This window comes from Sus scrofa, chromosome 1, assembly GCF_000003025.6.
Source record: "Sus scrofa isolate TJ Tabasco breed Duroc chromosome 1, Sscrofa11.1, whole genome shotgun sequence".
Taxonomy (NCBI): Eukaryota; Metazoa; Chordata; class Mammalia; order Artiodactyla; family Suidae; genus Sus; species Sus scrofa.
In genome coordinates, this window is record NC_010443.5 from 262,188,403 (window position 1) to 262,215,535 (window position 27,133).

Genomic DNA, 27,133 nt, shown 5'->3' on the forward strand with positions numbered 1-27,133 from the left:
GGCAAGTTTGTAGTCTTGAATGCTTTTATTAGAAAAGATGATAGGCTAAGCATCCAACTTAAGGTCAGAAAAAGAATAACAGAATAAACTTCAAAAAGTTGAAGAAATAAACAGCAGAAAGCCATAAAGTAGAAAACAAAAATACAGTAGAGATGATCAATAAACCTAAAGTTGCTTCTTTGGAAAAATTAACCAAATCAAGATCCATATAAAATACTATCAGTGACCAAAGGAGGGTACTTAGCCTAGAACTGGGGTGTGTGTGGGAGTTAGGGAAGGTTCATGGGAAAGAGAAATCATGAGCCAATCCTTGAAGAATGTGTGAGAGTTAGCCAAAGAAATGAAAGGAACATTCTAAGGAAAAGGAAAAACTTGAATAAAGGTAAAGAAGAATGGCACAGCATGAAGACTCAGGAGAACCACATGCAGTGTGGTATTGGTAGTAGATAAAAAAGTTCAAGACATGGTATTTTTGGAGTGAGTCTAGAGAATCTTAGGGCCAAATGTTAATAAAAAATATTCAACTGTGCCAGGTATACCAGGCAAAGTATTTTACAAGATTTTATCTTTTTATTCTGGCCACAAACAACTCCATGAGGTCCAGCTGTATTAAGCCTATCCTACAGATAGAGAAATATTGCTCAGAGTAAAATTTTCCCAATGTTATATAGTGAGTTGTTTCAAACCCAGGTCTGTGTGGCTCCAAAGGCCATACTTTCAACCACCAGGCCAAATGCATCACTGGAAGGCTTACTATGGAAACTCTATAAGGAACCCAAACTTTATTCTTCAAGCAAATGTTTGAATTCCTCACTCAAAAAACTAAAACTCACTCTTATGATGAAAGTTTGGGGAGTTTCCATCATGGCTTAGCAGAAACAAATCTGACTTAGTATCCACAAGGACGCAGGTTCGATCCCTGGCCTTGCTCAGTAGATTGAGGATCCGGCGTTGCCGTGAGCTGTGGTGTAGGTCACAGACACGGCTTGGATCTGGCATTGCTGTGGGTGTGGCATAGGCCTGAAGCTACAGCTCCAATTCCACCCCTAGCCTGGGAACTCCCATATGCCTCCGATGCAGCCCTAAAAAGAAAAAAAAAGGAAAGAAAGTTTGGGGTCCCATTACAGTTCCCACTTTATTGCATAAGATACAGGTGTCCAAGGAGTCTGTGTACCACTGACAGGCTATACTGCAACACAGAATTAACAATAAGGACTCTTAACTGACTTGAGTTCCTGAAGCATATTTTCAGTTACTACCCAGGAGAAAAGCACTGTTCAATGATGAGAACTGGATAAGCTTATGGCATTTTTTTTCAACAGCTTTATTGAAATATAATTCAGACCATACAATTTACCCATTTAAATTGAACAATTCAATGTTTTTGAGTACAGTCATAGGTGTGCAACCATCACAATTGAGGACATGTTCATCACCCCAAAAAGCAAGCCTATACCCACTAGCAGTCACTAGTCACTCCCCACTGCTCCCAACAAAACCTTCCTCAACCCCAGTTCCAAGCAACCACTAATCTTTGTGTCTCTATAGATTTCCCTACTCTCAACAGTTCATATAAATGGAATCGGATAATATATGGCTTTTGTGACTGGCTTCTTTCACCTAACATGTTTATAAGGCTCACCCATGTTGTAGCATTTATTTGTATTTCATTCCTTTTTATGGCCAAATACTATTCCACTGAACGGATATTTCACATTTTATTTATCGTCCAGGTGATGGACCTTTGGTTGTTCCCACTCTTTGTGACTATGCTGCTATGAACATTGGCGCACAAGCTTTTTTTGAGGACATATGTTTTCATTTCTCTCAGGTGTCTGTCTAGGAGTGGACTGCTGGCACATGGGAATTCCATGTTTAACATTTTGAAGAATTGCCAAACTGTTTTTCAAATGGCTGCACCATTTTACTTTCCCACCAGAAGGGTATGAATGTTTCAATTTCTCCACATTCTTGCCAACATTTACTATCTTTTTTTTAAATTATAGACATCCTAGTGAATATAAAATGAAACTTCCTTATGGTTTTGGATTTTCCTTTCCCTAATGGCTAATGGTGACATTGTAACACAACTTTTTTTTTGTCTTTTTAGAGCCATGCCTGCTGCATGTGGAGATTCCCAGGCTAGGGGTTGAATCGGAGCTGTGGCTACCAGCCTACGCCACAGCCATAGCAGTGCTAGATCTGAGCTGCTTCTGCAACCTACACCACAGGTCATGACAACACCGGATCCTTAACCCACTGAGTGAGGCCAGGTATCGAACCTGCGTCCTCATGGATGCTAGTCAGCTTCGTTTCCACTGAGCCACAATAGGAACTCCTTTAACACAGCTCTTAATGTATCCTTTTTTCACACCAGAGATATTTTTGACAAAACCTAAGAAATAACCTATTGAGACTTGAGGAATTTCTTTGCCCAACTGCATGTGAAATGCTCAAGCCTTACCATGGGAGAAGAACAGGGATGGGATAAGGAATCAGATGCAGGGAGAGGGTCGATGAGGGTAGAGCGTCAGCCATGTCCACGGAATACATTCTTTGATAATTAAAACGTGGCTTTATATTTTGATATGGCTATTTCAATTCAGATGCCATGACCACACTAAAACGGCCAGGCCAAAATGCCCTGCTTTGAGCTAGGCACTGATTATTAGAATTAGATTTGGTAAACAGAGGGGGAAGATTCATTTATTCCATCCTCTTCCCCAATATCTGTCATTATAGTCTTCAAAAACAAGCACTTATGGGAATTCTCACACACTGCTGAGTTTTTTTGGAAAGCAATTTGGCAATACATTCCAAAAGCCTTAAAATGTTTATGACCTTTAACCTAATTTTTCATTTCTGGACAGTTCTCTTAAAACAATGTGAAATACAGGGAAAAAAATAACGCTAGAATTTTTTCTTCATAAAGGAATCGATCTAAACATTTAATAATATGAAAATAAATGATACAGATTTCACTGAATGAGATATTTCACAGCAATTAAGATGACATTTATGAGGAGTTCCTTTGTGGTGAAGCAAGTTAAGGCTCCGGTGCTGCCACTGATGTGGCTCAGGTCACTGCTGTGGTGCAGGTTTGATACCTGACCCAGGAATTTCCACATGCCATGGGTGCGGCCAAAAAATAAAATAAAATAAAATGACACTTACGAAAAGTTTGTACAGTGTGGAAAATGTTTAAATTACAATGTGGGTATTAACACTAACATGATAAAATTATATCAGCTTTGTAAAAAATTAACATAATTTGATCAGCCCTGTAAAATATAAATACTTATGCCTAGAAGCAATACTAGAATCAAATCCTTCAAAGTAAAAATAGTCATTACATCTTAGTTGTGGGTTTATACATGGGTTTTTTTTTCTATTTTTTGCAAATTTTTAATATTTTAAACAATGTACAAGTATTATTTAGGTAGGTGATAAGTGTGCTTTTTAAATAAAACTAACAGCCCAGCTCAAAGCCTAGTCCTGCACTGAATGACTTCAGTAAACACTAATTTCTGGTGGTCTTACTTCTAAGGACCCAAGAAAGCATGTTCTCCCTAGGGAGACAGTACAGTCCACTGGACCAGACACAGCCTGAGAGCCAGGAGACTGCCCTTGAGTTCTGAGCTGTGTGTCACTAACACCTCTGAAGCGTGGGAGAGTTGAAACAGACCGTATGCATACTGCATACTGACTTTGAAAGACAGGACATGTATGTTAATATGGGACAGCAAGCCTGCGAAACAAGCAGCATGATGCCCCGTGTGACAGAACTAAGAGTGGTGAGATTCAAACCCAAATCTAACTCCGTACCATACTGACATCTGCAAAATAGAAATAATGAGGTCTACCACACTTAGGGCACAAAGTAAAAGGCAACTTAGATAGATGCATGTGAAAATGCCTCAAAAAATACCTAGCTCCTAGAAATGTAAGACTTAGCCTAAGGCTCTTCACACTGCCTGTTGATACTCCAGAAATTTAAGAGCAGCTGAGGATAGAAGCATGTGCTGCTTCTGCCCTCTTAAGCTAACAAGTCAATAGTAAGGATTGCTTTTAGTGAATAGCAAGAAAAAAAATGTTTTAAATTATAATAATGTAGATCATGCCAGGCAAATGATTATTGGATGTTAAATAATCAACAGAGGAAAAGCATTTACAACATGAATGAGACAAAAAGTAACTACCCACAATATTTACAAACCATAAGAAAACCATAAACAAGCAAAATATAAAATAAACAACCCAAAAGATAAACAAAAAAATACATTTAGGCATTTCACAAAAGAAGCAGTACACATGATAAAAAACTTATACAAAAAGCCCAACCCTGATGACAATCACAAAAATGTAAAGTACAAGGACATTATCTTTACCCATCTGTGAGGCAAAGATTTAGAAGATTAACAAGACACAGTATTGGGGGAGAGGGGGTTGATACGAGAGGCCAAGCACTTTCAAACATCGCTGGTGGCAACACAACAGTAGCTATCAAAATACAAATGCACATGCCCTTTGACCCAACAGTTCAGAAATTTACCCTACAGATGCATTTGCACAATACTTAATGTCTGAATAGTAAGGTTTACTGCACCTTTATTGTAATAGCGAACCAAAATTATGGAAACACAACTATCAATAAATTTTATGGTGGTACATCCATCAACTGGACTCTCAGGTTGTTATTTTATTTTATTTTATTTATTTATTTATTTATTTGTCTTTTTGCCATTTCTTGGGCCACTCCCACGGCATACGGAGGTTCCCAGGCTAGGGGTCTAATCGGAGCTATAGCTGCCAGCCTACGCCAGAGCCAGAGCAACTCGGGATCCGAGCTGCGTCTGCGACCTACACCACAGCTCAGGGCAACGCCAGATCCTTAACTCACTGAGCAAGAGCAGGGATCGAACCCGCAACCTCATGGTTCCTAGTCGGATTTGTTAACCACTGTGCCACGACGGAACTCCCGGTTGTTATTTTAAATGAAATGAATCTGAATGTACTAACAGAGAAAGCTCTAAGAAGCAGTTGCGAAGTATCATATATATTGTATAAGGGCAGCACTTAAAATTGTTTCCATTTGTGCTTATGTACCATATCTGTAGCTCATGTGTCTCTACCTATGATCTATGGTTGGTGGTCATTAGCAGGAAGCTCTGATTCTCCTTCACACTCTCATGGGAGGATGGTACGTGCCAGTCCCTTGAAGTCCACCAAGCCACGTATCTTGCTTTGACAAATGAAATGTGAGCAGAATCCCTTCTGCGTTGCAGTCTTAAAAGCCAGTGCAGAATTTATCATGCTCCCTTCCTCTCAGTGACTCACCAAAGCAAGTGCTGAACTTGAAGCCTGGTCTCTGAATAACCAAGACAATGGGAGCCCCTTGTCCCTTCATCCCCAATGACCCACATCGAACCCACAAGTGTGAGCAAGAAAGAAACTGTTGTTGTAGTGAGCCACTGGTGTTTTGTGGTTGCTTGTTGCAATGGCACAATTTAGTGATTTTGATACAGGAATAATTAAAAAAAATCCGGAAAGATGCCCAACCAAACTATAATCTTGGTGTTACCGTAAGAAGAATTAGAGTAGGGGAGGAAAGGGTAGTGAATGGGAGGGGGAAGGGGGGACTTTGGGGTTTTATTTTTATTTTGTCTTTTTTTTTTTTTAGGCCACACCCTCAGCATATGGAGGTTCCCAGGCTAGGGGTTGAATCGGAGCTGTAACCGCCAGCCTACACCACAGCCACAGAAACACAGGGTCCAAGCTGCACCTGCGACCTACACCACAGCTCACGGCAATGCCAGATCCTTAACCCACTGAGCAAGGCCAGGGATCGAACCTGCAACGTCATGGTTACTAGTTGGTTTCATAACGGGAACTCCAGGGTTTTATTTTATATATTTGGGAATGGTATAAATTTTCATAAGCTTATATTGCTTTCGAATTTAAACAAAAGCTATCTGCAAATAATCTAATACGTCCAGAAATTTTTACACGGTTGCTTTTTAAAATTCTAATAACCATGGTTCTCACACACAGAGAAATAAAATCTCCCTGTGACCATAAAGAATAAAATTTGAAAACAGCCTTCATAAGCGTTCTAGGCAGAGGGACAGAGGGACTTCTCTGAAAAGTAAAGTTATACTTCGGGATGACAGCACAGGAGACTAACTGCCCTTATTCTTCTGGCTCCAGGATGTGAAGGTTTGACTCAGATGACACAGAAGCAGATGGGAAAGAGACAGAGCCGCCGGCAATGCTTGCTAGGACTTAGGAAGCATTTATAGAAATTACTAGATAATGGTTCCAAAACACCCAGAGAAACAAATGTGTACACAAATAGCAGTCGGGGCAGCTGTTAAGGCAGGACCCGACTTGATGGGAGATGGAAGGAAAATGCTGGTCTATCTGGAATAGAGAAAGGGGACCGCTGTCCTCTCGGGCAAACACCAGCCTTCGTGGAGGAATCTCACGGAATGACTGGGCTGCAGAGGAGCAACCACATGGAAAGGAGGGCTTCAAAACTAAAGGAACAGCAAGGTTATTTGCCTGTTCACACCATCAATTTTCTATTATCGAATGTAATTAAGAGGTCATAGAAATTCATCAGAGGGAAAGCCAAACCAACAGGTATTCTTACTTTAGAGCTCTAGGCACTTTAAAGTCTTTCGGAATTAATTCTCACAAGCCTACCATGTTATGTCATGATCATTCTTAGAGATGAAGGAAGCTTTGGCTCAGAGAGGTAAAAGGATGTGTCCGGGGTCACAGAGCCAAGATCCAAACCCATGCCTGATACTGTCTTTCCAGGTCAGTGGGGAGGGCTGCTTGGGGCTGAAAGTAAGGAGTAAAGAAATCATTCCAGGGAATTGATTTCTCTTCTACACAGCTAATGGCTACATTCCCCTCCAACAACCTCAGTTCAGGTCTCCTTTAGCCTTATGAACACAAAAGTTAAGTACTGATGTCACTCCAGCTAACATCAGCTAGATAACAGCCAGAAAATAGCTAATAAATTTCCCATGGTTAATATAACAGAGTTTATAACACAGGTACCAGGGCCAGAATGGAGGCTTTTAAAAATTCAGTTAAACCTTAAAAGTATAATTGATTTTAAAAGAAAGAACTTTGGAGTTCCCGTCGTGGCGCAGTGGTTAACGAATCCGACGAGGAACCATGAGGTTGAGGGTTCGGTCCCTGCCCTTGCTCAGTGGGTTAACGATCCGGCATTGCCGTGAGCTGTGGTGTAGGTTGCAGACGCGGCTCGGATCCCACGTTGCTGTGGCTCTGGTGTAGGCCGGTGGCTACAGCTCTGATTCAACCCCTGGCCTGGGAACCTCCATATGCTGCGGGAGCGGCCCAAGAAATAGCAACAACAACAACAACAAAAGACAAAAAGACAAAAAAAAAAAAAAAAAAAAAAAAAAAAAAAGACCAAAAGAAAGAACTTTAAGTCAGTGCCATTAAAAAAATTTAAATCTAGATTACATCATGTTGACATTCACTCAAAATGCAAATATGTCTTATCCTGAAGAGGTTTCCGGGTTTTTGTTATCTGCTGTAACCCAAGAGCCCAAATGCAGCCTGGCACAAAGTAGGTCTCAAAGTATTTGGAACGTTTAACAAATGAGCTGGTCATGTCTGTTTAACCAGTAACCTACATATCCAGATGAGATTCTGTAATACCTGTTTTCTGGTTTTTTTGTTTTTTTTTTTTAAAAAATATCAAATCCAATGTCTATAACCACCCAAGAGAAAGGTAGTTATAGAGAAGTGACATTAGCCGAATTCAGACTGTGTGCCAAGCATCGGGTTAAGGCAATTTACAGACATCCTCTCATTTAATCTCACAAGAATTCTGCAAGACAGGCATCACTGGCCCACTGACACACCTGAAGAACTGGCGTTCAGAGTGGTTTTGTAGGCAGTGCCCAATTGGTTACAGAAGTAGTTAGTGGCAAGGATTTTTACTCATCTGTCTGAATTCAAAGTCCATACTAGCTCCAGGACACACTTTCCCTGTAGAGAAGGCACTTAAAGAGTGGCCAATCCTTTCTTTCTTTCTTTATTTTCTTTTAAACAGCCACACCTGCAGCATATGGAAGTTCCTGGGCTAGGGGTCAAATCAGAGCTGCAGACACCAGAAAAGCCACAGCCACAGCAACACCAGATCTGAGCCGCATCTGCAAACTACATTGCGGCTTGTGGCAACGCTGGATCCTTAACCCAATAAGCCAGGCCAGGGATCAAACCCACATCCTCGCAGAGACAAGGTCGGTTCCTTAGCCAGTTGACTGCTCCTCACCACACTTTATAATATGTTCTTTTCAAGGAATAGATTTTTTTTTAAATGGATGATTAAATTTTTGCATTCAACTTCAGAATCCAGAATGCTACCTAAATTGAAGCTACTTACAATAGAGAACATGTTTATATAACACAGAAAACTGTCCTAACAATAACACCTGCTAAAAATCCTAAATTTTAACTGGAATTGACCTTCTTTTAAAGGACTCTGTGAAGCATCAGTGGAGATCCACATATTGTATTGCTCAAATATCAGTAGTAGTGAATTGTGATTTTTTTATGGGGTGACAAGCCTAACTCGCAAGGGCAAAATTCTACTGGACTAGGCATGAAAATAACATGTCTGAAGAAGAACATTTGATGGAGTAATATATAAACCATTCTTAAATGTAATGCTGGGAGTTCCCGTCATGGCGCAGTGGTTAATGAATCCAACTAGGAACCATGAGGTTGCGGGTTCGATCCCTGCCCTTGCTCAGTGGGTTAAGGATCCGGCATTGCCGTGAGCTGTGGTGTAGGTCACAGACTCGGCTCGGATCCCACATTGCTGTGGCTCTGGTGTAGGCCAGTGGCTACAGCTCTGATTCGACCCCTAGCCTGGGAACCTCCATATGCCATGGGAGCAGCCCTAGCAAAGGCAAAAAGACAAAAAAAAAAATAAATAAATAAATAAAATGTAAAGCTGTTTCCAAAAAATGGAAAGTAAATCGCAATGACTATGATTAAAATGAGAAAGGGAGAGAAGGTTAAACTATCCAATTTTTCATTTTATAATCTACCTTCTACCACAGAGAATCTGAGACACAGGCTCATGCAGCAGGCTCACATGTCACGGAGGAGCAGGGCCACTCGGCTAGTCGAATGCACCAGAATCTCTTCTCCCTTGTGGGCAGCAATGAGATAGGATTTGGAAGGTGTGGGAACCAAATGCTCCCTCTGCCAGGCAGGATCTATTTCGGTGTGTTTTATTTTAAGTCCTATTTGCGGTATCGCCCTCCTGGTCTGAGCGACTCCACTGTCATCTGAGTTATGAGTCAGATGAGGAACGGGAGCAGTAGGAACTGGAGGTTATAAAACACACTGCAAAGTGGGCTGGGAACCAGACCACTGTTTGAACCCTGATCCTCCCACTTACTTGCTGTGCCCAGTTCTGCTCCTTCAATTGTTTCTGGGAATAATAATAGTAACAATAATAATAGAGAAAAATTCCTTGCAGGGTGAATTTTAGCAAAGGATCAGCAAAGAGACAGTAGAGGAGTGTATACTGGCCACCAGCACAGGCCCTGGATGGCTCGGTCACTTGCTACCTGTGTGACCTTGGGCTAGTCCTGAACTAACCTCCTCTCAACCTCAGTTTCCTCATCGGTAAATTGGAAATGATCACAGGATCCTTCTTGGGAGGGTCGCTGTGAGGATTAAATGAAATAAACCATAGCAAATATTCTCTGCGAGTTTGATGGAGCCTAGAGCACTCAGTAATAACATCATGCCCAGCACATAATGTGCTATTTCATAAACGGTAACTGACAGTATACAAGTTATAAGTAAGGTGGTTTAATAAGGATATACGTGCTCTGAAGAAACGCTGGATAAATTTCAGAAAACAACACGTGATTTGGACACCCTGAAACAAAGAGCTCACGCTGTAACAGATCTTGGGACAGAGCTCATGCAAACGATTATCAACAAAGGTCCCTCTGTCAAATCTCTCAGCGCCCTCATTCACGTTAGCTGGTGTCCATGGCACCACCGCGAGCATGTACACAAGCGGCATCTCCGAGGAGGGCAGTTCACCACAATAGTGGCATCTATTCTCCATGGTATCTTTTCCCTAAGGCTTCCTTTAACAAGGGTGTCGAAACTGCAAAAAGAATATTCCAGAGAGAGGAATATGGGGAGAGAGGCGCACACAATCCCATCAATATTTATTGAGCATTGACTATGAGCCAGAAACCATCCCTCTTTCATGCTGTGACTTCATGGTGACTCTGTAAACTTGACTTTGATCCTCTAGAATAAACTTCTGTCTTACCCACAAGTGTAAAGATTGTGGATTTATGGACTGTCCTTTGAGAAGAAATTTGGCATGGTGGGCGCTGCTGCAGGACCAGAACAGACACGACTGAAAACTGAATCATCAGGGAATTGGTTCCCAGGGCCCGACAGAGTGGGCAAGGGAAGCTCAGTCTCTACATGGCAAGAATCAGCAATCATGTTCAGCCAGAAGCACAAGCTTCTTGGCATGGCCTTCAATGTCCTGCAAGCTGGTCCCTTCATTTCTCTCTGTCCCCCCGCCCAGGCTACGCTGCCATCACCCATCCTAAGTATAGAAGTGGACCTCCCTGCCTTTGTTCCTACTCTGCCGAGAATGCCCTTTAGCCACTCAACTCCCAGACTGGCCTGCGACTGTGTGCATGTCTGTCCCTGGAAGGCAAGGAGTCCCATTCATGTCTATACCTGCCATCCCAAGCCAGGGTCTGCCAGTATCAGCCAGTGGGGAGTAGTGGGAAGAGCTGGGTATAGAAGACCAGTTCTTTCCTTTTTTATTTTGCTTTTTAAGGCTGCATTCATGGCATATAGAAGTTCCCAGGCTAGAGGTCAAACTGGAGCTGCAGCTGCCAGCCTACACCACAGCCATAGCAATGCAAGATCCAAACTGCATCTGTGACCAAAACAGCAGCTCACAGCAATGCTGGATCCTTAACCCACCGAGCGAGGCCAGGGATCAAACCTGCAACCTTATGGATACTAGTCAAGTTCATAACCACTGAGCCACAACAGGAATTCTAGAAGGCTGGTTTCAAATGGACACCTGGGTTTTTTGGCAGCAGGGAGCCACGCATATGGAAGTTCCCAGGCCAGGGATCAAACTGGAGCCACAGCAGTGACCACGCCAAATCCTTAACCACTAGGCCACTGGGGAATTCCTGGAGACCTGTTGCAAATGCTAGCTCTGCCCCTTACCAGCTGTCTGACCTTGGATAGGTAAGCTTCTGTGTACTTCAATTTCCTTCTCTATAAAATGGAGACAAAAGGGCATTTACTACACTGGGTTGTAAGGAGAATCACACCCTTGGCTACAGGTAAAGCACTTAGAAGAGTGCCTGGCACAGGGTAAGAGCTGTGCAAGGGGCATCCTAGCAGCTGATGATCATGATCAGTGCTGTTGCTGTTGTCGTTAAGCGCCTGTCCAATAAAGAAAAGTGAAGGAGGAAAGGAGGTTGTGCCCTGAGCAGCCCGTGGGGGTGCAGCCCCCTCTAATCGCTTGCAAGAGGAGAGAGACCCTTCATTCTGGTTGGTGCTCATGACCGCATCTCTTGCCTGGGCTGCCTGCCCACCCCTGCCAAAGTCAGCCAGCTGGAGACTCCCAAATCCTGCAGAGACAGCTCAGCACGACCTACAGGGACACTGCGGCTCAGTTCCTCGCCACCCAGCCCCCAGCAGACTTCTGCTCCTGGATCATCAATGCTGAGTATTAGAGAAGATTTGCAACAGAAGGGGAACTGAGGCCGTGTTTATATGTTGTTAGTACCTGGGTCTTTGGTGGGGTTTTTTGGCCGTGCCCACAGCATGCGGAAGTTCCCAGGCCAGGGTTCAAACCAACACCACAGCAGTGACGGGAACCACAGCAGTGACAACACTGGATCCTTAACCCACTGAGTAACACGGGAACTCCATACCTAGTTTATACATATATATGCACGTTACTTGTCATACAGCAACTTTGTAGGAGGTACCAAGAACACCCTAATCATCGTTTAAAGCTGGAAGGAACTTTAAAGTTTACCTAGTCTGGCACTTTTCCAACTCCGCAGTCTACAGTGTCAAGGTGAGATGTGACCTCTGTTGCAAGTCATTTGTTCATTCATGTACTGATCACCTACCATCTGCTGGGCACTGGGGATACAAGTCAGACACCACTCCTGTCCCCAGGACCCCAAAGACAAATAGGGAAGAGTGACATTAGGTAAAGAGTCAAACATCTAATAGTCTTGGGAGTGAACTATGTTTTTAACTATACTAGAATAAGCACCCCCTGAGTAGGAAAACAGGCAGGCCTGGGGCTGGGGGAGGAGTTACAGGTAGCGCCCTGGCAACTGCCCACCCCACTGGGTTCACCGGGGCAAGGGCCTCAGCCAGGCCAATATTACCATGATGTGGTGCAGCAGCAGACAAACTGGGAACCACTGCACCAGCTGGACGTACCCCCACTTGACAGATAAGCAAACCGAGGCCTAAGGAATTGAACTCACTTGCCAAAATAGCAAAGCGGAAAAACGGAAGAAGCTTGAGATTCTGCAGTGGCTCACAGAGTCTTCCCAAGAAAGCCCACATCCCACAGTGCAGCCCATGGCCTGACCCCTGCTCACCTCCCCTGCCTCGCCTCTCACATTCTGCCGCCCACCCTAGGATCCAGCCCTACAAGGCCCCAAAGGAACCTCTGCTTTGCCCATTCCACTCCCTCTACCAAGGATCCAAAGTCGACAGCCCCTAAATAATGCCTACTCGTTCTCAGCACCCAAGACTCTGCTCGGGAGCCCTCTCCTCCAGGAAGCCCTTCTTGGGGTGGTCACCCCTACCTCCCACAGCACTTACACCTTTACACAGACAGAGACACGCTCATCACAAAGGTGTGCATCCATTCAATGAATATTTATTGAGCACCTTCTGCGTGCAAGCACCTGGGGATACAACAGTAAATAACACAAAGCCCCTGCCCTCAAGGAGCTTACATTCTAGTGAGGAAAACAGACAAGATACAATACAAAATAAAATGTCACTAGCGTTAAGTGTTATGGAAAAATAAAAAATAAAGACAGGCAGGCAGCAGTGGCGGGATCATGGGGGAAGGCCTCTTTAAGGAGGTAGCATTTAATCAGAGGTATGGAGGGACAGAGGAAGCCATGCAAAAAGCTGGAGAAAGAGCATTTCAGGAAGCAGTAGCACAGGCCCTGTAACTACTGCAATGATTTCCTTCCTTGTGTCTTGTCTCCTACTGAACCAGGAGGTCCTTGAGGGCCAGGGTTATATCCTAAGCATCTCTGATTCTCAGGGCCCAGCATCCATGACAGACTCACAGAAGGAGTGAACAAAGTTGAGCCAGCGTGTGTGTCTGCTGATTTCTGCATCCACGTGGCTCCATTTCTTGCCATCTGAGCAGCTTCGTGTCCCTCTCTCCCACAGGACCAAGCCAAGCACAGGCCCTGCCTGGGCCAATCAGCCTTCTCTAACTCTGTGGTCTGGTCTCAGTCCTGGATCCTCCCTTCATTAGGATGAAGGTACTGACAAGCTCTCCAGGTTCATCTTGTTCTGGGTCTCATATTTCTGGCCTAGACCCAAGATCCTGTCCAGGATCCAGACACCTAGTCCTGGGAGCCTCCCTCACTTTCTCCAAGTTTCATAGGCATAAAAATCCTCCCCTGAATCCCAAGCCCCAATATGAAAATAAATAAGCATCCCTGAGACCTCCTGGAATTAGACTTTCCCAATGGCTAACCTATCCCTACCTGGAATCTGCCCTGCCTGATTCTTTTTTTTTTTTTTAATGTCCGCACCCGTGGCACATGGAAGTTCCCTGGACAGACACCGAATTCAAGCCACAGCTGCGACAACACCAGATCCTTTAACCCCTGCGCTGGGGCCAGGGATCAAACCTGCACCTCCACAGTAACCCGAGTGGCTGCGGTCAGATTCCTAACCCACTGTGCCAGCAGGAACTCCATGTCCTGCCTGATTCTTGACTCCCCTCCAAACCACATGACTCCTTCTGCTGGGACAGCAACCCTCTGACCAATCCCTTCTGTGGCCATCTCTCTGCATGTTCCCACTTCATTCAGCCCTTCCTGAACATCTACCATAACCAAGGCCCAGAGCTAAGTGCCTGTGTCCTCAGGTTGCCAGCTGCACATCATCTCGTCTAAGTCTCCAGATTCAACCACCCTAAACCACAATCCTGACGCTCCAGAAAGCACATTAAATCACCTTAGATGCTGCAAATCAAGTCAAATGGCTTTATCCACTCAGCCAACTGCAACTGATATCTCTGGATTTCACTGGTGCATCATCCCAGCCCCCTGTGGGTCAGGGACAAATAACCCATTCCTTTATTTGCCTTTCACCCACCACTTCCTGACACCTGCTGTATGCCAAGCCTTGGAACACAAAATACAGTGCCTGCACTCATGACAGCGATGGTGAAGTGGGAAGAAAGAGAGGAGTGGCCGGTAACATTAGTTAGCACTTATTGCATACTTGGGCTATACGACAATAAGCAGTGAGTCTTCTGATACTAAAAAAACTATGAGATAGGTATTATTAGCCTCACTTTATAAAGGAGGAAAGAGGCTTAAGAGATGAAGCAACTTGCTCAAGGTCACACAGCTAAGTGGCAGCGTGGTGACCCTAGACCTGTCTACCTCCAAAGTACAAACTGTTCAACTGCCCCAAGAGTCACATAGTAAATGCTAAGTAACTACAACTTAATAGGAAGTGAAAGAGGGTCCAGGGCCCCGGGGACTCGCAAACTGGTAGAGGAGACACACATATAAAGAAACATCTACAATGCAGGGAGCCAAGTGCTGATGGCTGGAGACCATGGAGCTGCAGCGAAGCCAGAGGAAGGGATGGCTAACTTAACCCGGAGGGGTCTGAAGCCAACTTGAGTTAAGTGACTTGGGGGCTAGGCTTTGAAGGATGAGAAGTTTGCGGCTGACAAGTGTAGCGCACAGCTGAAGCTTGGCTCTCAGACTTGGCCTGGGCCGGCCGGACCCTCTGTGCCAGTCCAGTCCACCCCCCTGTGCCCACGCGGCGGGCCGGGCCTCACCTCCTTCCACTTGAGCTGGCGGATGCTGATCTTCAGGGCGTCCAGGGAGGTCCTGGCCTTGGAGCTGTCCACGGTGACGGGCCGCAGAGAGCAATACTCATTGGACCGGTTAGAGCTCCGCTTGCAGCTGCGGCCCTTGCTCCTGGACTTCCCGTGCGGGCAGAGGCCCTGAGCCGGCGCCGGCGCTGGCTTCGGCCTGGACACCGGCACCGTTCGCGGGGGCCGCGGGGGTACGCGGGCATCGCCCTCTTCGGCCGCGCTGGGCGGCCCCGGAGCCGGCTCCTTGGGCTGCTCCTCCCCCCCTTGCGCTCCGGCTCCCCGGCCGCACCCGGGTCCACACGGACCTGGTCCTTCGCAGCCTGAGCCTTGGCCGCATCCACGGCCTCCGCCTCCCACCAGGCCGTCAGCTCCCTCTCGGGGCTGCCCGGCAGCATGGCTCTCACGGCCGGTGCCAACGCCAGTGCCGCCGCCTGCGCCTCCGCCGCTCCGCCGCGCCGGCCCGCGACCAAACTGCCGCTGCCGCCGCAGCCGCCGCCACGCGCTCCCCGCCCGAGCCCGTTGCCATGATCGCTCAGGCTCCGGTTGACAAGGGCAGTCGCCGACTCGGGATGGGGCCCGGGAAGGGACAATCGCCGTCCAGGCCCCGGCGACCTCATAGGCGAGGCTGTCCACGTGACCGGGCCTGTCACAGAGGCGGGGGCGGCCATATTGGAAGAGGGCGGAAGCGTCCTCAGCCCGCCCACCCTGAGCAGCGCGCAGAGCTTGGAGGTGAGAAGCTGCGGTGAACCTGGGGGTAGAAAGGCGTTGGGCGCATGTGAGGCCCGGGCTGGGACTGAGAGACATCAGTTTCAAACAAGAAGCTCCCTTTCCCCACCCCATACACTCTCACGGGGATAACTCCTGGTGTGATGGAGGGAGGCACGACCCCGTCAAGGAGCACCTCAGTCTGATGATGGACTTGACGAGGCCAGGCCCTCAAGGTGCAGCTCCTGATTTGAAGAAATCCCTTTCTGGACCTAGGAGAGGCCCCAGACTGAGAGGGGAGACACTTATCCCGGTTCTCAGGGAGCTCCCAATGGAATGGGGAAGTTTTGAAGATTCGTGGTTGAGTCGAAGACATTAATCATTCCTTTAACTATTATGTCATGTTTTTAAATTATGGTAAAACAAACATAACATAAAATGTCTCACTTTCCCCACTTTTAGGTATGGAGTTCAGTGGCATTAATACATAATAACATTGTTGTGCAATCATCATCATCATTCATCTGTGGAAATTTTTCACCTTCTCAAACTGAAACCCTGTACCCATTAACCCATATCTCCCCATGCCCCTTCCCCCAGCCCCTGAACCACCATCTTACTGTCTCTGTGTGCTTTATTAAATAGCTGATAGAGGTGGAATCAAACAATATTTGTCCCTTTGTGTCTAGCTTATTCAATCAGAGTTTTACTTGTTTGCTTACTTGTAATGGTCTGTCTCACTGGCTAAAGACCAAATGCAGTGAGTAAGGAGTGTCCTGTTCCAGTTGACCAGCAAATTCCAATGCCCAGTCAGTGCCTGTCAGGCAGTAGGCATTCAATAACAATTTCTTGAATGAATGAATGAATGAATGAACAAATGAATGAATGAAAAATAAACTGCTCAGATATTAAATACTTAAATACTTAAGCGAATTATAGCAAATGTCAATAACAGCTTTAGCCACTTAGGATAAACATTATCCTGGTGATGCAACATTACGTGAACTGGTAATAATCGTGATACTTAAAGACTGTTTTGCATGAACAGGTCCTGGAAGAACAGAGAGACAAATGAGAACAGCAGTGGTGCTGGAGACATGCGCTCTTGGTTGAAATTTTTCTCTCAGTTTTGGCAAACTCTTTCAACCTGGAGGCTCTTCCTACCCTTGGACCCAGTAACCCATCTCATTTCTGGAGGTTTCTGCTAAGAATCAGAAAGTCAGACTAAGATTTCCGTGGTAATCTGATATCAGTGAGAATTCTCACTGTCCCAGGGGCTGTACTAATTTTGCATATGTTGTGTCATTTAATGTTTACCACAGCTGTGGGGTAAGTCCTCTTTTTCCCACATTTTACAGATGGGGAAGGAAATTGCTACTCAGAGAAAAGAAATCACTTACCCAAAGACAGCATTCAAACTCAGGGTGGTCTGACACTAGCACCCCTCTCCCAACACCCACACTAACCCCTACACCATGCCTTTGTTCACAAAAATAAGCCACGTGTATTTAAACATGGTCCATATCCATGTATATGTATGTATAACTAAAAAGATATATGCACTAAGCCTCAGCTTATGTGGATTACAAGAAAATTACATGCAGAGAAAAAACACTGGATTCAAATATACCAGACTATTAATAGTGGATGCTCTGGGTGATGGAGTTGAGGGTGGCAACTTTCCTCCTTATTCTTTTCTATGTTTTCCCAGTTTTCTACGATGACTGTGCATTGTTTTCATAACTGGAAAACACAATTTTCTAATAAAAATGTGTCTTGATTGCTGTTCTATAACTCTTATAGCAAGTCCATTTCCGGGGAAAGAGACAGGAAGGGATAGTTCAGGGGACCGAGGTGTGGGCAGCTTTTATTCCTGTTGTTGGTTTCTGCCCTGTTAGTATCAGAGGCTGCCACCAGGTGGCGCCCGAGGCCCGGTGTTTGAAGAGACTGAAGCAGGATGAGGGGCATGGGAGGTCCCTTAGCAACAAACATCTGAGTAAAACTGAACAGCTGCTGCCCAGCTCTACTGGCAAACACACACACTTTTGCCCCTCTAGGCTTCTGCCAGTGTTGCTTGCTCTGCCTAGTGCAAGCTGCCATTGGCCCCCTGTCTTCTCAGTGAGCTGTTTATTTTTAAGTCTCAGATCCAAAAACCTCTTCCTCTTAGACAGGGTGTGATGGGGCCCCCTGGGAGCACTGGAGTCCCTGCAAGGGGGAGGGGGTCAATCCTAATAAGAGAGCAAAAGGCTTCATATGCAGTTCTGGGTTAACTGTTTCTTTTTGAATGAACATAATAGCCATTGTTCATTGAGCACACCTGTATGGCAAACCCTGTTGTGTATCCTAGCATTTTAATCATCTGAAGCTTTCCTAGGGAGGAAAGTATGGCTTTCCCCTACATAAATGCCGGGAATTTGTGTCCTTCTTTGTGACCTCAGGCAAGTCTTAGAGTTCCTCTGTCCTCTATTGTCTTCATCTGAAAAGTGGGGTGATGATAATAGTACCTATCTCAGAGTACTGGTGTAAAAAGTGAGTCAAAACACATAGAGTCCCTACACATAGTGGTCCAGAAATGTTGATAATTATTACAATGCCTATTTTAGAGGTGAGGGAACTGAGGCTGAGACAAAGAGAGGCTCTTATCCAAAGTCACACAGTGAGTAGGCGACAGGCTGAAGTCCAAAGTTCAGCATGTTCAGTGCTAAGCCCATGTTCTTTCCACTCTGCTACAGTTTCCTGCTGTCACCTACTGGTAGGTCCTAACCCACGGAGAGGACTTGGCCTGGCCCTGCGCCCTCTGGGCTTCCATTTGCCCCGTGCCAAGTGAGGACACTGGCCAGGATGCTCATAAAAAGTATGACATAATAAGTTGGTGAGGAAGCTGGTGTGGACATGCTGGGTCTTGGGGCCCTGGGTCCGTGCACCATGCATCTGTGCCATCAGCATTAAACCTGGAGGATGGATTTCCTGCTTCCCTTTCTAGACTCTCACACCAGCCCCCTGGAGAAGAGGAGATGCACAACCCTCTACCTGCAGGTAATAGGGTAATGGCCAGACTCGTGAAGCTCTAGGCTGGAAATAACATAACTGACATCATGCATTCTCCAAGTGCTCAGTGGAGGCAGAGAATAAGCACCAAACTTCAAATTACTTTTCCTGAAAGGTCAAGAGAATCTGAAAGCCATGGCACTCTTCTTACAACAGGCTTCTCTCTTGGAGAGGTGTCAGGGTTTAAAAAGGCTGTGTAAAGCAAGCATCTGTATGCAATCAAGAGATGCCACACCCAGGTCAGGAAGTGGGGGCTGCCAAAGTGTATCAGTGGAGGTGTAATACGGGAAAAGACACTACCAAGAGTTCAGTCTCAACTCAACTTTGGAAAGCAATGGAAGGAAGGGAAGGAAGGAGGGAGGGAAAGAGAAAGGAAGAGAGGGAGGGAGGAAGAAGAGAAAGAAAGAAGTAAAAGAAAGAAGAGAAAGAAGGAAGGAAGGAAAGAAAGAGAAAGAAAGGAAAGGAAAGGGGGGGGGATAAATTCCTGATGTTTCCAGGCAGCCCAATGTGAGAAAAAAATCCTTTTACTGGTTGGGATTTCCTTCTGTTTTGGGAGCCTGGCTCCTCCATTTCCTCCACCCCTCCATAGCCAATTAACTGCCAAGGTCCATATTGAGTTCCATGGACTCTATCAAGTGGACTTTGAAAGAGCTTGAAGAATGTCTTGCCATCTCCCGAAAGACTGGTTATGAAGACTAGACAGGTGATCCCAGCAGCCCTGTGGTGTCTTGTGTTGAACTTGAATGTGTGTGTCAGTCAGTGTAGGCTGCGTTATACTACAACAACAAACATTCCCCAAATCTCAGTGACTTAACAGAAAAGTTTCTCTCTCACTCACCACATATCCAGGGCAGAGGGCCAGAACATAGTAATCACTCAAGGGCATAGACTAAAAGGATGCTCCATTTCAACATGTGCTTCTGTGACCACCATGGGCGGGAAGAAAGAGGACAAAGTTAATTACACTCTAGCTTTTGAAGCTTCACTCAGAAGTGACACATGACCGTTCTGCTCATGCAGCATTGACCAGAGTAAAGACAACTTCAGAGCTGGAGAAGAGAGGCGGCCCTCCCATGTAACGAGGGGGGAGAGCTGGAAATGTTCAGTGAACTGCCTCATGACAACCACCATGCACCTCAGATAGGGTTCAGGGCGATGGGCCCCAGGTCCCAGGAACCAAACTTGAAGGGACAGTCACATGGAACTCAAGGAGCGCACGGCCTCCAGGGGCTTCCAGGGTGAAGGCAAATAAAGAGCCCCGCTACATGCTAGGCATTCAATACATACAGCATTACCTGGCCGCAAGAGGATGACAATAGAAAAATCAACATGGGCTGTTGGGAGGGACCTTAAAGGTCATTGAGCCTAAGTCCCTGGATCAGAAATGGGAAAAGAGAAAGTGAAATGAGGAGCAGACAGATGTGAATGGGGAAGCCGGTGGGGGGCGGAGATTCTTCTCACCTGCCCTCTCCAAGCAGCAAAGCGTGCCAAGGAGGGCACCCCCTGCTGTTCTGGATCCTGATTGAAAAACGGGGATCATTCCATCTTCTACTGACTTTAGCAATAGCTGTCCCAGAGGAGGGGGCTGTTCTCAAAGACCCAAGTTCCCAGCCATAAGGTTTATGCCCGACACAGAGCTTGGGGCTGGGTGTCTCCTTGAAGCCCCACCTGCAGATCCAGCCTCTGTTAATGGGAAAGGGGCCAGCTCTGGCTGGGCCTTAGGTCCAAAGCCAAGGCGATCAGAAGCCATTTCCAACTGCCCTCAACTAACTCAGTTGCCTTGACCTGACAGGTGGAGAGGATTCTCAGGTGTACTTAGGGCCATTTCTACAAAAGAAAACACAGTGGACAGTGCCACAGATGACCCCAATGAACCAGCTCAAGGAATGGACATATGACTTGCTTTGGCCAATGGAATGTGAGCAAGGACGATAGAAGCAAAGCACCAGGAGGTCTTCCACAGAGGACATGCCATCATGGAATGGTCCCTGCTGGAAGCCAACACCCTGCCTTAAAGATGCCCAGGCAAGATGCAGAGGATGAGAGGCCACGTGGAGAGACCCTCCAGGATGAGAAGCTCCAGCCCCAGCTGCGCTCCCAGCTGAATGCAGCCACTGAATGACCTCAGCTCCACCGCACAGAGCAGAAGAACTCCCTGGCGAAGCCCCAGCCAACCCTCAGACCAGGAAAAATTATAAATTGCCATTGTTTTAAGCCACTTTGATTTAGGGTTATTTATTATGCATCACTAAAAAGCTGGAAGAGAGACCTTCTTGTGGTCAAGATCAACATGCAGGATGCCTGCTCAGGCTGCCTTGGGTCTAACTGACACGGAGAAACTTCCCTCACACCTTCCTTGAATATGAATAAGACAAGGTCTCTGGACCTAGAGGTGCAGCCTGTGCACTGAGGGGCCAGGTGCATCCACATATGACAGCAGAGCTTGAAGAGCTCAGGTGAGGGAGGCACGCAAGGGGTCTGGTTGAGCCTCTTTGCCAGGATGGCCTTTAAATGGGCTCCTGAAGTGGAGAGAGTTCTCCAGGCAGACGGGGCAGAGTCGGGGGCGACTTCTGGCCAGAGGGCCCGGCAGCAGGTGTGAAGACAAAAGCATGAAACAGCCTGGTGCAGTCAGCCACCTACAGGCACCTGTTATGGCTGGACCATCTCTATATATAACAGAGCGTGGGGCGAGGAGGCTGGGAGGCGGACATAGCCGGCTGCTCAGATCCGGTGAGCCAGGCGAGGGAGGGTGCATTCCGTTCTGGCTCGGAGGTGGGTGGGGGAAACTGAGGGTTTGGAACAGAGCGGGACGGGGTTGGACTGATGTGGCCCGAGTGTCACCTTGGCTGCTGAGTGCAGATGGATGGGAGGGAGGGAGTCTGCAGGCAGATGGTGAGACCTTGACCTGTTCATTCATTCCAGAAACTTTCACTGAACACCTACTAGGTGCCGGCACTGTGCTGAATGTTGGGTGCAGTTTGGAACAGTGAAGAGGGGACCTAGAGATGTCTGGGGGGAAACGGGAGGCTAGTGAGAGAGTGAGTCGGGGTGACTCCCAGGCTGTCCCCAGGCTGCCTGACACAGAGATGGAGATGTCATTCGCTAAAATGGACAAGAAACAGAGTCAGGTTTGAGGGACAACAGTGAGTTCGATTTTGGACATGTTGGGTTTGAGAAGAGCCAGCCAAGACGTCCCCCAGCCTAAATGTCCACTTCTGTCACAAGGACGTTAAGCCTGGCTGTCAAAGTTGCCACATGTTGGCCCTGCCTTCAACTTCTCCTGGTCTGTGCTTCTCCCAGTGGAGCCCTTTGGTGGCAGGTGTAGGAAAGTGGACCCAGGGCTGCCAGGGTAGGTGCTGGAGGGCTGGGAAGGCCTGTGGGAACGGGTATGTTCAGAGGAGATAGGATGGGAGGTGATGGAACCCGGGTGGCCAAGGCGTCTGGAGGGAGGTGGGTGGACTTCAACACTGTCTGCCAAGCGCCAAAGGGATGGAGCAGCCGAACACATGCTTCTTCTCGCCTCAGTTTTCTGCCTGTAAAACTGGACTGAAAAAACAGTGGAGGATGAAACCAGATAATCCGGGTGGGGTCTTACCAAGCTTAAGATAACCACTCGCTAAGTGACATACTGGCTTTTACTCACTTTTATGAGCCTGTGAGATTGCAGAAGCAGAATTAAGGCCCAAGAGCAGAGACTTTGGGGAGTGGAGGGGCTATTTGTCCCCAGCCAGGGTGAATCTTACAGAGCTAGGAGGGAGGCGAGGGGGAGCCTGGGTGGGGGAGGCTTCAGGCAGAGGAGAGAGGCCCCTCCTCCCCACCTAACTCCTACAGACAGGGGCTGCCTGGGGCAGGTCTGCACCACCAGCCAGGGTCTTGAGGTCCATGGGCACGGCTGTGGTGTCACACCCACAGGCCCCCTGTGCCTGACAAGTCTTCCCTCGTTCTTCCTGTGGGAGAGGGGCTGGCTCAGGAGAGGCCAAGGGGAGAGGAGCTCGGCTGGAGGGCTCAAATCCTCTGGGCCACATGGGTCCCCAGAGGTCACAGTTCAGGTCTCCTGGAGGCCTCCAGCAATGTCTGCCTGTGGGAATCCCACCCTTCCATCAAGGCTGAACTTCAAGGCTGCCACCTCCAGAAAGCCTACCTGGCATGCCTGTCCTCTCTCCCCCCCACACCCACTGGGTCAGAATGATGCACCCTGCTCTCTCCTCTGCCCTGATCTCAGGGCCACCCCAGAGCAGACTAGGGTCTTAGTCATGGCAACAGGTGACAATTTTGAGCACTCCCCATGTGCCAGGTGCTGCGCTTACAACGTGACATGTTCCATGTCACTGAATCTTCTCAAGCCCTGGGAGGTGGGCGCCAAGACCATTCCTGCTTTGCCAATAGGTAAAAACTAAGCAACTTACTTGAGAGGTGTCTCGGAGCCAGTCATGGCAGCAGCTGGGCCTGGTGACACCACAGCCAGGACATTACCTGCTTCACCCTCCAAAAAAGAGGAGTGGGCAGAACCTGGCCAGCTGTTCCAGGCGCAGCCTTGTGCCCTCTGCCTGCAGCGCACTCTGCTGATGCCAGCTCTGTGCCACCTGCTATCCCAAGCTTCAAATTCACACTTAGGAGCACACAGGGCAGCACTAAGACTCCCTCCCAAGGTCAGAGCATGAACTGGGCTTCCTCAGAGCTAAGGGCCTCAATGGCTGGGTCTAGGGGTCTCATCCAGGACCCACCAGACCTGGCCAGTGGTGGCCTCAGTGGCCAGGCCAGGCCGCATCCCACCCCCACCCCTGCCCAGCTGCCCATCCTGGGGCTGCCACCTGCTTCCAGTCCTCAAGTGGCTTCTGAGCAAGGACCATGCTTCAAGGACCCCAGGCTCAAGTGGCCACACCTCTTGGCCCCAGGGACACCTTAGGGTGGCCTGCAGGCCCTGGGTGACCTGCCCCCTGCCCCCTTCATCATCTTCACCTCTGTTCCAGGCACCTGCTCTTCCACATGGTGGCCTGTTTCTCTCTCTCTCAAGGCCTTGACACGTGTACTTCCCTCTTCCAGGCCAAGTCTGCTCATCCCCCACGTCTCTACTCAGGAGCCCCCTCCTCAGGGTAGCTGCCCCTGAATGCGTGTGGCTCCCACAGCACCCTGGCCTCTTATGGTCCTGGTTACACTTGACCTTGCATTTTAATGTCGGCTTCCCCTGAGGTCTGTGAGCTCCTTCGAACAGGGCCCTCCCTGCCCAGCGTGGTGCCTGGCACACAGCAAACACCGCTGAGTGGAGAACAGGACGTGCGGGTTTCCGGGACATCAGGGAGGGAGGGGTCAGTCTGAAATGACGGCCAGGAAAAGCCGCCCACAGGACTGGCATCTGAGCTCACATCTGGGTGGGCAAGGCAGGAAGGGCGTTCCTGGGGGTGGGGGGAGCTGCCTGAGCAAAGGGCTCGTCCCCAGCAGAGATGTGGGGGCATTGGTTTGGCTGTGTTGCTCAACACTGGCTGGAGCCCATGGAAGTAACTCAGCAGAAAGAGCCTGAGCTTGGAGGTCAGGCAGCGAGTGTCCCACGCCCCTGCCCAGAAAAAAACCACTCCAGACCAAACCCTGGGCCACGGCTGCCAAGCAAGAAGATCAGAATTAAGGGAGAAGAATCTATCCAAACTTAGAAGCCTTTGTACAGCAAAGGAAACCATAAACAAAACAAAAAGGCAAACCATAAACAAAACGAAAAGTCAAAAGAGAAAATATTTGCAAATGATGCAACCAACAAGGGCTTAATTTCCAAAATATACAAATGTCTCATGCAATTCAATAACAAAAACAAATAACCCAATCCAAAAATGGGCAGAAGACCCAAATAGACATTTCTCCAAAGAGAAGACATAGAGATGGCCAACAGGCTCATGAAAAGATGTTCAGCATCGCTAATTATTAGAGACATACAGGTCAAAACTAAAATGAGGGAGGTATCACCTCACACTGGTCAGAATGGCCATCATTAAAAAGTCCACCAATAAAAATACTGGAGAGGGTGTGACGAAAAGGGAACCCTCCTGCACTGTTGGTGGGAATGTAAATTGGTACAACCACTGTGGAGAACAGTATGGAGGTTCCTCAGAAAACTAAAAATAGAGTTGCCATATGATCTAGCAATCCCATTCCTGGCCATAGAGCTAAACAAAACTAAAGTTCAAAAGGATACATGCAGGAGTTCCTGTTGTGGTGCCGTGGAAACTAATCCAACTAGGAACCATGAGGATGAAGATTCAATCCCTGGCCTCGCTCAGTGGGTTAAGGCTCCAGCATGGCCGTGAGCTGTGGTATAGTTCGCCGACAAGCCTCGGATCTGGCATTGCTGTAGCTGTGGCATAGGCTGGCAGTTGTAGCTCCAATTCAACCCGTAGCCTAGGAACCTCCATATGCCACAGGTGCCGACCTAAAATGCAAAAAAAAAAAAAAAAGGGGAGTATACTGCATGCACCCCTATGTTCATTGCAACACTATTCACAATAGCCAAGACATGGAAATAACCTAAATATCCATCAACAGATGAATGGATAAAGAAGATATAGTACATATACACAATGGAATACTACTCAGCCTTAAAAAAGAAAAAATGCCATTTGCAGCAACATGGATGGAACTAGAGATTATCAGACCAAGGGAAGTAAATCAGAAAGAGAAAGATAGGAGTTCCTGTCATGGCTCAGTGGTTAACAAATCCCACTAGGAACCATGAGGTTGCAGGTTCTACCCCTGGCCTCACTCAGTGGGTTAAGGATCTGGCGTTGTTGCCTTGAGCTGTGGTGTAGGTCACAGATGCAGCTCGGATCCCGTGTTGCTGTAGCTCTGGCATAGGCTGGCAGCTACAGCTCCGATTCAACCCCTAGCCTGGGAACTTCCATATGCCATGGGAGCAGCCCTAGAAAAGGCAAAAAGACAAAAAAAGAAAGAAAAAGACAAATACCATACGCTATCACTTATATGTGGAATCTAAAATATGACACAAATGAACTTATCTATGACAAAAAATAGATTTGTGGTTGCCAAGGGTGCTGGGGGCCTGGAGGGATGGATTGGGAGTTTGGGATTAGTGGATGCAAACTATCATATATAAACTGGATAAACAGGGTCCTACTGCACAGCACAGGGAACTACATTCAACATCCTGTGATAAACCACAGCGGAAAAGAATATGAAAAAGAATGTACATATATAACAATCACTTTGCTCTACAATAGAAATTAACACATTATAAATCACTATAAGTATAGTAAACTATACTTCAATAAAATAATTTTTTTAAAAAAGGAAGAAAATTAAAGCCAAGAATAACTTGGAGGAGGAAAAAAAGAATTAAGGGAGAAGAGAAGCCAGGAAGGTGTTGGCTGTGGTCCAGGCCTGGCCAGAGGCCTGGGGCCCCCGGCTTGGGGCCACCTCCGTGCCACCACAAGTCTAGGAGTCCACAATCACGTCTGTTACCCACACCACCACAGTTCCTTCATCTGTTAAGTGTGAACAACCCGCCTCCTGTGAATAGTTCTTATCAAATGAGGAAGCGGCTGCAAAATACAAAGTGTCCAACCAATATGAGCTAGTGGCATGTTATTATCTGATCACACTGACTGCAGGGGAGACTCTTGGTTCCTGACTCCCATTTCCTATGCTACTCACACTGCCAGGGCCAGTCCAGACCGCGTGGGGAGGATGGACTTCCTTGGGGCCCACCGAGGAGCAGGGCTCAGACTCCCTCACCCACCCCTCCTTCCTACCCGAGGACACTGGCCCATCGCTGGCGCTCAGAGTCCATCATTGTTGACTTTCCCCACATCCTTTCCTTCCATAAGCTTTGCTGACTCCTCACAGCGGGCTGAGCTTCAAGCTGTGGACCCAGAGCTGAGCAGAATCCCCGGGCCCCGTACTCTGGGGCTCACAGGCTAGTGGGGGAGACAGAACTGGAAGATGGAGTGGCTGAGCTATGATGAGGCCCCAGTCCAGCCTCTCTGCTGGCCCCGCACAGCCCCCACCCCACCCCTTTTCTTGCTTCCTCTGCAGCTGTGACTCGGGGCTCCATTTTTGAGGGAAGGGTGCCAGTCTGGCTCTTGGGCCCGACTCTCCCATTCCTCAGGCCTGACTCTCCCAATCCTTCAGCCCCTTGGCATCCTCTGCCTTCCCGTTAGCACTCGGGCTGTTCCTCCTCTGAGGCCTCCAGGTGCTGGG

At 47.5% G+C, this 27,133-nt stretch overlaps 1 protein-coding gene and 1 long non-coding RNA gene across 2 annotated transcripts in view; one reads left to right on the top strand and one right to left on the bottom strand.

The window, feature by feature from the left end:
* The window catches only part of TTLL11 (tubulin tyrosine ligase like 11), a 308,449-nt gene extending 292,100 nt beyond the window's left edge, over positions 1-16,349 (bottom strand). Inside the window, 2 exon segments of the mRNA XM_021068337.1 lie at positions 15,143-15,444; positions 15,447-16,349. Of these exon segments, the coding sequence (XP_020923996.1) occupies positions 15,143-15,444; positions 15,447-15,849 (705 nt within the window). The 5' untranslated portion in view covers positions 15,850-16,349.
* Positions 15,838-17,680, top strand: LOC110256220. Its single transcript, XR_002337477.1, has 2 exons — positions 15,838-15,910; positions 16,349-17,680. It is a non-coding gene; the product is annotated as an uncharacterized LOC110256220 (long non-coding RNA).